This window comes from Citrus clementina, unplaced genomic scaffold, assembly GCF_000493195.1.
Source record: "Citrus clementina cultivar Clemenules unplaced genomic scaffold, Citrus_clementina_v1.0 scaffold_9, whole genome shotgun sequence".
Lineage (NCBI taxonomy): Eukaryota > Viridiplantae > Streptophyta > Magnoliopsida > Sapindales > Rutaceae > Citrus > Citrus x clementina.
Window position 1 is genome coordinate 30,502,446 of NW_006261964.1, and position 16,336 is coordinate 30,518,781.

The 16,336-nt window shown below is 38.0% G+C and overlaps 2 protein-coding genes across 3 annotated transcripts; one reads left to right on the plus strand and one right to left on the minus strand.

Annotated features, from left to right (window-relative positions):
- The first annotated feature begins 1,781 nt into the window (after nucleotides 1-1,781).
- LOC18031959 (peptidyl-prolyl cis-trans isomerase CYP95) lies at nucleotides 1,782-8,819 on the plus strand. Of its 2 annotated transcripts, XM_006422135.2 has the most exons (5): nucleotides 1,782-2,790; nucleotides 4,503-5,421; nucleotides 5,697-7,071; nucleotides 7,193-7,276; nucleotides 7,990-8,819. In XM_006422135.2, exons 1-5 carry the CDS (start codon nucleotides 2,283-2,285, stop codon nucleotides 8,671-8,673), a joined length of 3,570 nt encoding a protein of 1,189 aa, XP_006422198.1. In that variant the 5' UTR covers nucleotides 1,782-2,282; the 3' UTR covers nucleotides 8,674-8,819. The 2 variants fall into 2 exon arrangements, with proteins under 2 accessions (XP_006422198.1, XP_024044804.1); XM_024189036.1 differs by lacking the exon at nucleotides 7,193-7,276.
- Nucleotides 8,820-10,902: 2,083 nt separating this feature from the next.
- Nucleotides 10,903-15,236, minus strand: LOC18031573 (elongation factor 2). Its single transcript, XM_006422136.2, has 4 exons — nucleotides 15,141-15,236; nucleotides 14,432-14,461; nucleotides 14,255-14,342; nucleotides 10,903-13,883 (listed from the first exon to the last, which is right to left on the minus strand). The coding sequence occupies exons 2-4, from the start codon at nucleotides 14,432-14,434 to the stop codon at nucleotides 11,443-11,445; spliced, it is 2,532 nt and encodes an 843-aa protein (XP_006422199.1). The 5' UTR covers nucleotides 14,435-14,461; nucleotides 15,141-15,236; the 3' UTR covers nucleotides 10,903-11,442.
- Between the last annotated feature and the right edge of the window lie 1,100 nt (nucleotides 15,237-16,336).

The window sequence follows — 16,336 nt, forward strand, 5'->3', positions numbered from 1 at the left end:
TGTTTTTTCGCGTGCCGTGCTTTGGCCCATCTCTAATCGTGCCGTGTTTTAAGGCCCGCGTGCCTAAAATTCTAGGCCTGGCACGGCCCACGTGCGTGCCGTGCTGTGCCGTATGGACACGTGCCGTGCTGTGCCGTACGGACACGTGCCGTGCCACGTGCCGCCTGGCCCATTGGCCATCTTTAGTTATGTATGGTTATATGTATTATTTTATAATTTTTGTTTTTATCTGACAACAAATCAAGAATCAAGGGGTTTCAAAAACACATGTTAAATCCCTTTCAAAAAAAAAAAAAAAAACACATGTTAAATCAAAATGACTAGGATATGTGAAAGTATGGATATTTTATTGGATTGAATTCTAAATTATACAACATAGGTAGTACCTTTTAGTCTAAATAGACGATAGTTTCTTAAATACAAGGAAAATAGCAAATTGATCTAGAACAAGATGGAGATGGTAGCAAAAGTGAAACTCTTCAAGGATGTGGTACTATGCTGCTGGCATGAAGTCATCGTGCTTTCAAAGTAAAATGAGTTTAACTCGGAACTAAAATATTCATATGTGGTTGTAGGAATTTGGTTGATAGAATTGTGATCATGTATTCGCGTCAACGCTTAAATTTTGTTTGTTGGGGGAAACGATTCAGGGCTGCAGCTATCCCACTCAAGCAAATAACTTCGACGACAAACTCGCTAAGTTGGATCACCTGCACTCACAATATCCAATTAGAGGGGGGCCAGATGTTTTTCCGACGAAAACCCTTAGACGCTCAAGCCAGTAATCGAGTCTCTTTTGAAAAAACTCATGCCACAAATTCCTGGCTTAATTACATCAACTCAAAATTAGAAAGTTTAATTTTCTCAAAAAGGAAGAAAAATAAATAGAAAGAATTATCTAGAGAGAAAAATGAGAGAGTGTATATAATGAAATCAAAGAAAAATTGTCTAACCCGTTTTACCTTTGCTCTCTAAAGCTTTTATACCCAGTCGGAATTATCAGCTTCCTCTCCCCCACGACCATTGTTGGGTTAGTTACACAATTGTGACTAAGTGGGTATACAACTGCCATTGAATAGGCTTCATGCCCAAACCCCTTGGAGGAAAACCACTTGTTGACTCTTGTCTCTCCTCACACTTCCTCAAGTCAACTATACTCACGCGTCCAGCCACACGTCTCATCGAGGATGACTTTTCTCGAGGAGAAATTCTAAGCTGCGGAGAGCACGTTCTGCTCGCGCGTGCTTAGTCATGATGTTTCTCACCCCAAACATCATATTTATATAAAAAAAGTTTAGAAAACAACTTAAATTTTTATTAAGTTCTGATTGTGTTTGTCAAATAAAAATTCTTAAAAAAATTATGTTCACTATTTGCGCCAGAATAATAATTAAAGACCATCATTTGTTAATATTTTAACTATAAATTGTATTTATATTAATTAAGTTACACTTCTTTGTCTTGAAAAATAAATAAAATAAAAAAAGAAAGATAGAACATAGAAGGACTTATTTGTTAAAAATGATGGTTTATTGCCGCGGACAGTAAGTACAGCCGTACAGGGAGTGTGAAATCAAGAGGACTCCTTCTCATCGAAGCTAAACAGGTCAAGGTCCCACCAATTTCATTCAACATATAAACGTACGAACCTGATTTGATTAGGCCCAAAACTACATCTGGCCTCTACGACACGTGATTATTGCTAAACACGCTTGTTCCTACGTGTCACATTTTTATAGGAGTTTTTAACGCAAGCCAATCAGTAGATCATAATTATCGTCTTAACCCAAGAGTTCCCAAGCACAAGAAGGACGATACCGTAATAATACAAATTTTAAGGACATATTCGTCAAAGCAACCGCACCACCCCCAGGTCTCCTCCGAGTCTCATTAACTCCTCCCAACACGATAAACAAAAAACACAAAAAGCCCCCCGCAGAGAACAATATACGAAACACGCACAATATCACACGCTCTTCCGCATTTATCCTTACTAATCCCACCAAATCTCTCTCTCTTTCTCTGTGGCCTCCTTGTAATTTTCCCCATTTTCGATCCCAATCTCTCAACTTCGTTTCCTATCTCCGGCGATTTCAAACGACGTCGTTTTTTGTTTTTGTTAATTTTTTTAAATTTTTATACTTTTCAACTCCAAGTCCTCGCATTTTAATTCGAATTTATGGTTTTGAGTTTCGGATTCAGTTGAGTCGGGGTTTTAATTTTTTGAATTGAGTGTTCGATTTTGAGGAATTAGGGTTTCAGTTTAAGTTAGGGTTAGAGTGATGACGCGAAGTTCGAGGCACAAATCGAGCAAGCATAGTTCGAGGGAAGCGAGAGATTACTCAGATTCGGAGAAGGATTCGAGCGTCAAGGAACGAAAGGGTAAAGACGACGGCAGTAGTGCTAGGGTTTCGAAGGAGAGCGATAAGCGGAAGCTCGATTCGAAGGAAAGCAAGGACGCATTTGGCTCGGGAAATGGCGAGTATGCTGACGAGTATAGTTTGTCTTCGAAGCGGCGTAGAGACCGGGGTTCTGATGACGGCGTGAGTGACAGGTGGAACGGCGGTGGTGAGGACGAGAGAATTGAGAGTTCGAGGAAATCGAAAGGGTCAAGTGAGTCTTCAAAGAGCAAGAGGAGAGATGATATTGAGGAGCAGAGGTCTAAGAGTGAGGGGAAGCACAGGGAATCGAGTCGAAAGGAGAGTAGAGAAGAAAGAAAGGGGAAAGAAGGCAAGAATGAGAGATTTGTCGAGAGTGAAGAGCGCACTCGTGCAGTAAACGATAAAACTGGTAAGGTAACTGATTAGAAGTGCAAAGTCATGCATGTATAAACATGCTTGTGTTTTTTGATTTTGTTGTTTATCTTATGTTGACACTTGACTGATTTTATGGGTTGAACTGATTTTCCCACTAGTGATAACCCTGATTTTATTAGCAATTATAGTAGAAACGAAAAGGATAATTGATTTTCTTGTGGTGGAAAAAAAGGTGATATGTTGACTTTATCTGCTAGTGAATGAGATAAAAAGGGTGGGTTTATAATTGGCTTGGGGTTTTAACTAAATTCCCTAATCCATAGTTTTATTTCAAGTTTGTCATCTAGTGGAGTCTGGAAAAATGGAAGAATGTTGCAGACTTTGGAAACTCTAAGTAAATATATGTGTTATGAGCACTAGGACCAAGAAGAGCACGCCAGAATGTTGGGATCTGAAAAGTCTCTAAGAGGAGTTGGTTTTGACAGACTATACCTATCTTGTTAAACTGGAATATTTGAAAGAGTGTTAAAAACTTTATAATGCTAATAAGTGTCTGTGATTTGAGTGAGGAATAAGAAGTTTTGTCTTGGATGATTATATGTTGCAATATATATATATATATATTTAAAATATCAAATATAGAATATGTGCATATGTGTAAGATGGATTCTTAATACGGCTGCCCACTCTTTATCTTCGTCTTAGAATGTAAGGAGTTCATTATGTTTTTGAGGCAACTTTATCTCTTGTTCGGGGAACAAATAAATGCACCGCCATAAAACAATTAATTGACTATTACATGTGAAGTATGTGTTTTTCCTTTACATGGGGGTTTTGGTTCTATTAACAAGGCAATTTGTTGCCAAATGTGCTGTTCAAAACATTTGATTTGGGTGTATTTGGCTGAATTGAAAGGTTAGTGGCATTTAGCCACATGATTACTTTGGCTGTAGTATGAGTGCCTATCTGTTTTGGCAAAGATCAAACTGGTTTAAATGATGCAGCAGCTTCAGCCATGTCCAAACACTTGAAATATCATCATACAAGGAAGTTTGAGTGATTTCAGCTCTTTCATTTTAGTGGTTATGTATAGTTGGAAAGAGAAGGGAAATATCATGCGAGGTTTTACTTCAATTGAGTCTGCGTCTGGGTTCTCCCTTCCTCTGTCTACTTCTCTCGTGTACTTAATATGCCCTTACCTTCCCTGATTGAGGAGCATAGAGTAGATATATATTCATACCTATAAAATTTGCTAGGAATTTTTCTCAAGTAATTTAGAGTTTTAGTCTTTTTGCAAAATTTAAAATGAATTATTAGCTTTAAGGTATTGCATGGATGACTGTGTTTGGCATTATCTTGAATATTGAATGGTAAGCCTTGTTCCTTTTCTCTTTGTTATGGAAAATGTGAGAACTAGTTAGGATTTGTAGTTTGTGTGTGAATCCTCATTTTACATTTATGTTTGATATTCTTATATGCGTATTTGTGGGTTGCATTACATTGATCATCTTCTCATAATCTTTTGTTCTTGTATATGCAATTTCCTCTGTGATGCTAGTGGGAATAAAATGTCCACTTAGTTCTTTAGTTGCCTATCTCGCATTTCATACTGACTCGATGTTTTTGCTTTGATGGAAGTGAGACAAAAGGCTTGTTAGTCAACTGCTTTAGAGAATAAATGATCTTTCATCAGTTAGTTTTCTTTCTGATAGTCTGCTTTAAATTTTGTTTGCTGTCTTGTTGCAGATTCAAATACGCATGATCAATTGCCAAGTCCTGAATCAGAGAACCAGCTTGAGAGACGTGTCAGGAGAAGGAGAGATTCTTCTGGTGATGGGGACAAACACGAGGTTGATATTGGAGATGTTAATGATAGACGGAGGAATGATATTGCCAATGATGGAAGGGTCAAAGATGAGAAGCATAAGGATGATAGATATAGGGATAAGTATCGGGAAGATGTGGAGAGGGACAGCAGGCACCGAGATGACAAGCAGAGAGATGATCGTCCTGGTAGAGATCATACTAACAGTAGATCTGATGATAAGCACTTGAAGGATGAAAAAGATGCTACAGAAACTAGGCAAAAGAAATATAAGCTTCAAGAAAGTGACCGTGATAGAGAGCTTGATTATGACCATGATCGTGACGTTGATCTTGGTCGTGATCGTGAAAGAGATGAAGACCGTGATCATGATCATGACCATGGTCGCGACCGTAATCGTGATCATGATGGTGATCGTGAATGGGACCGTGATTGGAATCGGGAACTAGAACGAGACCGGGATCGGGACCGTGACCGCCGGGACCGAGATCGTGACCGGGAGCGGGAGCAAGAAAGAGATAGGGAACGGGACCGACACCGTGGTCGAGATCGAGATCTTGACCATGATCGTGAGAGAGATGTTGACAATGACTCTCATCTTGATGACCGAACTTTCAAATACAAAGATAGCAGGGGAAAGAAGAGTTCACCTGATGAGCGTGATTGCACTGATGTTAAATCTAGAGGCAGCAAAGTGCCCTATTCTGACATGGAAATTAAATCTTTGAGTGGTAATAGAGTTGAGTCAGATGGAGATAGAGGAAGATCTCAGTCACGTCAGGCAAACAGACGGAGAACTTCTCCCAGCACCAGCTCACATGGCTGCACAGATGAGTACAGGTATCCTTTTATGTTAAATGCTTTTAATATGGAGAAAAAAAAATGTATGGTTAGCCAATTTTTAGTTTATCTCCATGAAGTATAGTCTCTGACATCCTTCCCTTAATGATTTTAACATTGAGTATTTGTGAACTTACTAGTTTTTAGATCAGGTAATCAGGTTTTGTCAGGTTTCTAAATTCACTGTCAATGCATTGGTGTTTATGGATATAAAATGTTCATCATTTGTCCTTTTTTTCTTTTGTTTGTTATAACATTTCGAAAATGGGCTTCAGACATATGAAGCAGGATGATTCGAAATACAGAGATTCGGTGATAGAACAGAGGTCCAAAGCAATCTCATCAAAGGAGGCTGGTGGTTTTTCAGGAGTATCGGAGAGGGGTTCTAAGTATAGGTCTATGGAAAGATCCATGAAAACGGAAGATGGCCACTTGGGGGAGATAACAGTTGAGAGGTCTGCAAGTTCAAAAGCTTCACCCATGGGCTTGGTGGAAAGATCTCCGTCTTCAACAAGTCTTGACCGTAGATACACGAACAGAAATGGTACTCGGAGGAGTCTTGATATTGAAGAAACAGGACGGAGGAGCAGTATTGGTCCTAGAGAATTGTCTGCTACTGAGGACAGGTTAACTCGGGAGTCACCTTTAGAAAAGCAACTCATGGATGAGTCAGTCCAAATGGATTTATTATATTACAATAGAACCAATCAGAACAATTCATCTTCTTCATTGCCTCCATCATCTGCTTTCAGAGCTGGAGTTGGCAGCCCTTCTTTTATGGGTTCACTTGAAGAAGATGGCAGAGTTAACATCAGTGGCCGTTACCGGAGGAGTGGTGACCCGAGTGTGGGAAGGGGACAAGGAAATGCGTGGAGAGGTGCCCCAAACTGGTCCTCACCTGTACCAAATGGTTTCATGCATTTTCAACATGGGCCACCTCATGGTGGCTATCCAGCAATGATGTCACAGTTCCCCTCTCCATCTATGTTTACTGTTAGACCCCCCATGGAAATGAATCACTCTGGTATTCCTTATCATATCCATGATGCTGACAGGTTCAGTGGTCATTTACGCCCTCTTGGGTGGCAGAATATGATGGATGGGTCAGGCCCTCCTCACTTGCATGGATGGGATGGAAATAATGGCAGTTTTAGGGATGAACCACATATGTTTGGAGGGGCTGACTGGGACCAGAATAGGCATCCCATGAATGGGCGGGGATGGGAAACCAGTTCGGCAGATGTGTGGAAAGGAGAAAATGGTGATGCCAATATGAACTTGCCTTCAACTTCGCAGAAGGAGGATCACCCTATGCAAGCCCCTTCGGATGATGAGTTGGCTGGGCAAGAAGGTCCACAGGCTCAGCATGAAAACAATCAGGGTCAGGACAAAAGCATTGAAACAAGGTCCATTAGTTCTGCAGAAGAATCGTTTAAAACTTCACCCATAACTGCTGATGATGAGATGCCTGATCCTTCTAAAGTGTCTGGTGCTGATAATTTTACTCAGCGTTGCCATGCTTATCTTTCTAAGCTTGACATTTCAATGGAGCTTGCTGGTCCAGATCTGTATAGCCAGTGTATGAGCTTACTTGGCTTGGATCAGACTGCAACTGTTGATAAAGACACTGCTATAATTGTAAATTTGAAGGTAGGTTATCCAAGGCAACTCTGTTTCTTCTTCTCTCTCTCTATCTCCTTCTCTATACACAAACACATTTTACTTTTTTATTGGTCTTTCTCATATGTTTTTTCTGCTGTCTATGTGGTAGGATGGTGGAAGGGCAGTTTCAAAAAGTTCTAAAACATTGCTAAGTCCTCCACTTTTTCCTGTGGCAAATGATTCTATATTTCAGGTAAATTTATGATGAACAAGGCGTGTAGACCCATTGTATTTTTTGAGTTCGTTTACAAGTGAGACACAAATTGATGGAGTTAATTGAAGAGGCAGAGTACTGTCTATTTCCTAAAAAGTTATTCGTGATTGTGGTGATAAATGACTGAAGGATACTTGATTCAATCATTAGATTTATTCTTCTAGTTGTGCAATTGCTTTTCTTGTAATGTTCATATAGCTGATTGTGCATTTTCTTTTGTTGGAGACTTGGATATAAAGCATATTCAGATTTTGAAAGTATTAATGATGTTCTACCAATGTTGTTTCTCTAGTTCTCTTTTCCTTTTATTTACTTTATTCTTTGTTAGGGTGTGGGACGGCCATTGGCCAGTACTGTGGTTCTCATTTTCGTTACTTTAAAAGGATCTCATGGCATGCAAACATGCCATGTTTTAGTCATGGACTAAATTTTCTGGCTGTTATCACAAATGAGCGAGTGGTGAACTTAATTCATTTTTAGATATGAATTCTTGGGCTGGACTTTCTATTTTTAGATATTTTGCTTTCTTCTGGAATACTTTTCCTATGATGCTGCTAAGTATTGTTAGTAGCTGGTATGAATAAGTTCTCAATGTTGAAATGCATGATAAACTTTTGAAGCTTTTAAGTCAAACAGGACCTGAAAGTTTAGTGCATCTTTCTTTTGTTGACACACTGATTTTTGATCTGCAGAGGGCTATGGGCCATTACAAGAAACAGAGGGTGCAGATGAGTGGCTTGAGTAATGGTAGAACATTAGATATTGTTGCAACTTCTGATGGTGAGAAAGTGGAGCAGGGCACTCTGTGTCAGTTGGAAAAAACAGAGAAGTTGGTCTTGGCTTCTGATACGGACATGCCAGATGCTTCTGTTGTAACTTTAGATCAAAGCAGACCTGAAGCTGTTTCACAAGCTGAAGTCCAGGACACAAAGGAGGAGCTAGTTTCAACTCCCTATGAGGTGGTGCAAGATGACATTCATACCCAAAATTTGAAAGAGGCTGGTCAAAATTCTACTCCCAAGAGCTCAGAAGAAACTGAACCGGTTTTTAATGGGGATAAGGTGGATGGGGTGACTTCTGAGAAGGTCATCTCAGCGGATGCAGATGGCGATCGCTACTTATCTCCTAATAATGCAACCCAGGCTGCCACCATTTTTCCTACTGATGGTGACAACATGGATGAGATAAGCGAGACCAAAGGCAATAGCTCTGTCTACTCTGCCGTGGAAAGGCAAGCTGTTGCTGATGCAACTACTGGTCCTTTATTTTTTTCTGAAGGTTCTCCTAAAGTAACTGGGGCATTAATGCCTGGTTCAAATGAGTCTGAGTCGGTAATTTTAAGTCGGATACATCATTCTCCTGAAAGTACACATTGAGACAATTTCTATATCCATGTTTTTCTTAATGCATTTCTGCTCATTTTTGCTTTTCCTTTATTCTGTTGCATTTTCGTTCATGAAGAAATAAAAGGAAATCTGCTCTTTTGAGTCCTTGAATTAGGGTTCTCATTTTATTACCTTTAGCTCACTTAAGCTGCAGTGTTCATTTTGCTTGATCCTCTGGCCACGGCATTACTCTGCGAAGTTCAGGTAACATCATTTAAATGGCTGTTCCTTTTATGCACCAACACATTCCGTATGAGTGCATTTGTACTCTGGGCCTAGCGAACCTTATAAACACATGCATTACATTTCATACATTTGAGACTTTTGGGATTAGAACACACAGTACATGATTTTTACAACTCGAACAATGGAAGTAAGATATTATATCAGTCTAGTTAAATATATATTGGGGTTAATGTTGATAACTGAATAAGTATAGCATTACTTCTTAAAAAATGCTGATTTTTTCTTGTTGAAACTTGTTTTGAATACAATTTAATCTTTTAGATTTAAGTAATTTTTCTTTATTAAAAAAAAAAAAGTAATTTTTCTAACTTGATATGGATACTCGCCATGTGCAAACACTATCCAAGTTTTTTGTCTCATTCGTAGACCTCTTGTTTCTTACTCCATCCTTATTTCAGTCCACATTTCACACACGGAGACGTACCTTTGATATTGTTATTGTTCCTTTACGTGTTACGGAGTTGGTTTAAGTTTTATAATTTCTTTGGCATCTCCATTTTTACAATTTATGATTTAAGTTGAGAACTATTAGTTAATACGTTCTTTAATGACAGAGATCACATGAAATCATGGGGTTGTTAGATATGTGAATATGTATTTTTTTTCATGAGGGGAATTATTATTTTTTCACCGAAATTTTTCTGACATATCAATTTTTATTTTACGATCTGCCCAAGGGCTTAACCCACAACTACTACGTTGGATCCCAGGAGTACTTGATATACTTCAAAGATGCACCAACTCATAATGGCAATTGTTATTGTAAATGCACCAACTTAGGTCATCTCCAAAAAACTTTTCAAATAAAATTATACTTCTTATTTGAAGAGTTATATTAATATTAAATATTTTAAAATACACGTTAATTTAAATTTTTCAAATAAAATTTATTTCTCACTTTTCAATATTGCCGAGTGAGTTTCTCCCTCTTCTATTAATATTTTATTATTATTTATTGAAAAGAGAAAACTGTAATAATTATTATTTATGTTTCTTTTAAAAAACATAACAGCAATTCAATTTAATAGTGAAAAGATTTGATTAAAATAATATTAATTTATTCTTATTTGATGAGTCTTTTGGAGGAGATTGTACTTTTCCATCCATTTATTTACCACATCCGTAAGTAAATTGATATTTGAAGAGTAAAATCTAAAAAATCTTTTAGAAATACTCTTAGAGCAACCACCCATTGGAAATGAAATATTTACATTATTTATGGTCAGTTCGCTACTTGCGCTGGAAATTATAACCACTGGATCTTTTCTTTTTTCAGAGCAGTCGACTTCAAAAACTGATAAACACATCATCATCTGTCCGCACAGTTAAATACGTATACAATAATTTTGAAATTAACTAATATTTCCTCTTTAGAAAAGAAAATGAACAAATCATTGATAATTATTAACACACATCTATCTGGCCTCATGTCAATATGCTCTTGTCAAATGGGACATCTCGACTCTCGTTGCAGCAGTTTTAAGAAGAAAGCTTTTAAAGCGTACATAAGAAACATGATGATGTTTCAAGTAGGTTTTTATTTATGTCAATTGACATCCTTCATCTTACCAGAATTATTTGTAGTTAACGCACGAAATAAAGTCCGAATACTCGAAATTATAACACCCTCAAAAGAATTATTCATGAATACTTCTGCTCCAACTTGCTTGAAAAACAAATCATCAAAATTAACCCAAAATTAATTCAATATTCATGAAATCAATGAGGTAGTCGATAGGAGCAGCAATTGAGCCGACAAATCAATCCGATGGATATCCCTCCGTTACCATGTGAGGGTAGAAAATTCAAACTGTGCTATACAAGATGTCCGGCAAATTTAAAATCCCATTCTTAACAAATTCCACAATGACAACATGCCATCAATTCTCACCACTGCAGATTTACAAACAAAATTAAGAACAAAACCTTTGCGATATATAAATTAAGAATCATCACTTGCATAACAGCAGGGTGTCACATAACTCTCATACCATTAGGGTTCCAAAAGAATCGAACCAATATTTTGTATATCCATTCCTCTCAATACAATATATCAAGGAACAAAAATAATCCACCACATCAGATCACAAAGAGACACATCCACAGAAAACATTATAGACACCTAAATAGCTAACAACACAACACTGAACAAGAAAAATATCATAATAATAATAATAATATATCAACCAACGTCGGCCAGAATTAGTTTAAACACATGACAGAACATCAAACCTTAAAAGCTGTGAATTGTAAAATTTAAAACCTAGATGACAGAGACAGGGTTACTAAACCCAATCAACAGTAATATTACTTTACTAAACACAATGAGGATATTGAAAAACTTTGAAACAAAAATAAGCATCAGCAAAAAATATTGCTGCGCAATCTCACCCTTGATGTCAAGATGAAATGTTTACAGCTCGTCCTCTACTCGGATAGCGGTGTCATTTGCTCCCTCTTCCTGATATCAGCAACAAGCTGCGCAATCTCACCCTTGATGTCAAGACGAAATGTTTACAGCTTGTCCTCAAACTCAGATAGTGGTGTCATTTGCTCCTTCAAGCCCTTCCTCTTCCTGATATCAGCAACAAGCTGTGCAGCCTGTGTACCAGGCTCCAGTGGATCGGATGACATCATGTCCCAGTGATCAAACACACATTGTGGGAAGGCCTGTCCTGACGTTGCAGCCCTCAAAGTGCCTGAGAATCCAAAGGACTCGATGACGGGAAGGTAAGCCTTGATGTTGTAAAGGGGGGTACCAGGTCTCTGCATTTCCTCGAACACGTGACCACGTTTCTGATTGAGAACACTGTAAATACCACCAAGGGCCTGCTCGGGAGCCTGTATTTCGACCATGTAGACAGGCTCAAGAAGCCTGGGCTTGGCTGTGAGCTGGGAAGCATATATGACCCTCCTAGCAGTAGGAATGACTTGACCACCACCTCTGTGAATGGCATCAGCGTGAAGAACAACATCACATACTTCAAAGCAGATACCTCTCATGTTCTCTTCAGCCAGCGCACCTTCTTTCGATGCCCACTGGAAACCAGCAACAACAGAATCCTTAATTTCATTCAAGTATTGAACTCCCTTACACATATCAACGACCATGTTAGGGCCAGTGGTCTCAGGACCAAAACACCAAATCTTCTTCGCAAGATCCTTGTCCCAGCCGAACTCCTCAGACAAGATCTTAGATCGAGCCTTGGGATCATCCCTTGGACCAATGCGGCCATCATCTATGGCCTCAGCAAGACCTTCTTCCAGAGGTCGGGCTTCCATGTAGAGACGATTATGCTTGTTGGGAGACTTACTCATCACAGTGCGGCAAGACTTCTCAAGGACAGTTTCACGGAAGGACACAACAGGATCAGATTTAATAATTTCAGCACCTCCCATGAAATCGTCCTGCAGATCCTTCAAACAGATCTCAAGGTGAAGTTCTCCCGCACCAGCAACAATGTGCTCGCCAGACTCCTCAATTGTACAGACAACCATAGGATCTGACTTGGCCAAACGCTTAAGACCTTCAACAAGCTTAGGGAGATCAGAAGCGACTTTGCACTGGACAGCCACACGAACAACAGGTGAGACAGAGAACTTCATAGCACGGATGGGATGGGCATCAACTTCCTTCTCATTAGTCAAGGTAGCATTTTTAGTGATGAATTGATCGAGACCAACCATAGCCACAGTGTTACCACAAGGCACATCCTCAACGGTTTCCTGCTTCTTTCCCATCCAAATAACAGTCCTTTGGACGCTCTTAACATACAAATCTTTCTTCTCACCAGGAACATAGTTTGGACCCATGATCCTGACCTTCAAACCTGTTGACACCTTACCAGAAAACACACGACCGAAAGCAAAGAACCTACCCTTATCAGATGCAGGAATCATCTTAGATACATAGAGCATAAGAGGACCATTAGGATCACAGTTCCGAATAGCATTAGCATATTGATCATCAAGAGGACCCTCATACAAGTTCTCAACACGATATTTTTGGGCCGTGGAAGGAGAGGGAAGGTGAAAGATCATCATTTCCAAAAGTGCACTACTTGCAGGAAGCCAGGTCTGCATGACACGCTTCATCAATGCCTTGCCCATCAAATCCTTCTCTTCTGACTTCATCGTGACACCAAGCTTTTGCAACATGGGCCACAGCTTATCTTTCTGATCATTCATGCAAGTGTTGATAATCTGCTTAATCGGTTCATAGCAAAACTGAACAAAACCACGCTTGCATGTCGCACTACCAGTGTTCTTGGTTGTCCACTTCTTTGTGGCCGGGTCAAAGAAATTCTCACCCCAGAGCCTCTCCATCATCTTAGACTCATCGACTCCAAATTTTGATGCATACATCTTAGCAAAGTTGGTCAAAGTAAAAGCCCAGCCATGCAAACCAGCTGAGAAAGCAACGGTTCCTTTCTCAGGGTATACTTGAACATCCCCCAGGAGTGGATCTTCATAGGTAGCCATAATGACATTAGCATTCTCAACCACTCTGGAGAAAGTCTGGTAAGCCTCCTCTCCATCAACCTGGAGCTCAAGAAAGCACCTATCCATCTTATTCACAGTCAAGACTGGCCTAATCCTCTCACCCAAGGCTTGTCTAAGCACAGTTTCCGTTTGCACACAGACACCCTCAATACAATCCACCACAACAAGGGCACCATCAGTTATACGAAGAGCAGCTGTCACCTCAGATGAGAAGTCAACGTGCCCAGGGGAATCAATAAGATTGATCAGGTACTCATTCCCATTACGTTCTCCCTTGTAGCTCTTCAGGGCATCATCAGTCATCTCATAGTAGAGAGAGATACCAGTAGACTTGATTGTAATACCACGCTCAGCTTCATCAGCACGAGTATCTGTCATACGCACATCACCAGCAACCTCTTGTGCAATGATACCCGCAGCAGCCACAAGAGAGTCTGTAAGAGTTGATTTCCCTGGAGATGAAAAATGCAAGTTAGCCATTGAACCAACAGAATGAAGAGCAAAAATAAATCAAAAAACTGTAGGGTGAGAAAAATTGAAGAGCAACATTACAAAATGCATACAATTTGGAGCTTTTTCATTTATAAAACTAGAAAATAGAAATTTTCACTCTTACTATCAAATGAAAATCAAAACACAAATAACACTATGAAGTATTAGAATGATCCCCCCAAAAAAGGGCATATGCTACAAACAGAAATTGTTATAACAACATAAAGAACATATTTCTACAAAATTAAGTCACCTAGATACCAAGTTAATTGACAAAAAAAAAAATCAAATTTCCACAAAAATCTGAAATGAAAAACCATTCAGTTCATACCATGATCGACATGAGCAATCACAGACATATTACGGATGTTATGTTTGAAGTCCATAATCCTACGGAGTCCCTCAGCTGTAAACTTCACCTGTAAACATCAACCATATTCTCCATTAAAACAGTCTAAAATAATATTCGGTAAACCTTCAAAGAACACAAAATCTGCAAAGCACTTACCATCTTGACTTGTTAAGAAAAACTGGCAAGCTGTACACCAAAACCATAAGAAAATTTGTCAAAACTTAAGAAGAATAAAAAAGGAAATATGTGACATATAAAATACCACTATGCTCATATTCAACAACAAGAAGCACAATACATCAACCCAAAAAAAAAATTATATAGTTCAAATTCTACAGCTTGATTCTAATCAGCAGATTAATTATCTGATTGTATGATTGAGATAATAACAAAGATTTCAATTAAAAAAAGTTAAAAAAACGAAAGATCAAGTTTCCTTTCTTCCTCAAAAATAATTTTATTTCTCCCATAATATACAATTCAAGAAACTCAAAATCAACATACAAGCTCACAAATTCACACAGATCGATCCGCATAATAAAACATCAACTAAAAATAAATAAGAACACTATATCTCTTCCATAAATTCATAAAAAAGTAAAAATAATTACAGTAAATTAAATTCAATTATAAAAATATCATAAACTAAAATCACCTAAAAACCATAAAAAATCTAATCGTCCGAGTCACAACTCATATTTGGCAATCAATCACGTGAAAGCGAGCAAATCAGAACAATTAGTAACAATCGATCAGGATGAACGAAACAGCACATAAAAAATGGTTCAAAATCAGATCTCCCCCCAAAAAAAAAAGGAATTAGGGTAAAAGCAATATAATGAACAGACAAATTTGAAGAGCTAACCTTTTGTTTGTTCGTTTAGCTTGCAAGGGGTATAACCAAAAGAAAACGAGAGGGCTCTGTTTAGTCTTGAGAGCTCTCGATAGACGAGGCACTGAAAGTGGGAATATTTATAGTTGTTAACAGATGCGCTTTATGCGGAGTGAAACCCTATCCCTAGGGTTTCTCATTGGGCCTTAGTGGGCATGGGCTTGACGCTTTTTGGGCCCTTACGATATATTTTGTTTTGGATCTTTTGCTCTAAAATATTGAAAGAGGTCTTGAAATTTGACCCCTCATTAGTTCCACTATGATAATTTTTATTAATATATAATTAATTTAAAATATATATTAAAAAATTTAAAAGAATTTGGGTTTAAAAAATTAGATTAAATAAACTATGTATTAATATATAAATTATCATGTGTACATATTTAAAAGATAGAAGAAATTAATTTACAATACTTAATAGAAGATGATGAAGAAATATTAATTTTTTTTAATAACTATGGACGGTAGATAAAATGTTGAAGAAAAAGAAAGAGATTATAGGAGGGTACAAAAATTAAGACTTACGTTAGGAGGGTACAAAAATTAGATTAAATCTATTGATAAAGTTAATGAGATATAACGGAAGATTAAAAAATTAAGACTTACGTTAAAAACACTTTCATATCACTAGAACACAAAAAGCAGGCGTGAGCAACTGTTGCACTCGCTGCGTCGTCAGACGACAAGAGTTTTGGGATATGGACAAATGTGTCGGTTCGGTAAGTTAGAAAAGCCGTCATATTTTTATCTTCTTTACCGTCCACTTGAGCTGTCAAAATTACAACACTGCCCTCATCTTTTTGACATTCACATTTCACAAATGGGTAATTTTTAAAAACCTCCCCTGAGGTTTGGGCTTGTTGCAAGTAGATGGCGAGAATTGATTTATTTGTAAAATACCCCCTACCGTCAGTTAAGTTTAACATTGACCGTTAGTTGACCGTGTAAAGATAATATTACCCTTAACAATAGTTTGTAAACGAAAATAACTAAAAAAAAATCAAAATTATTGGTGCAAAAAGCACAAACCCTATTTTTTGACAATTTTATCCTTGTCAATTCTAAAAATTTACAATATCATAGGTAAAGATTATGACTATTTCATTTTTAAATTTTTTATTTTATCTTTCTTGTAGGAATTTTAAGGAAATATCAATAATTTAAGGAGG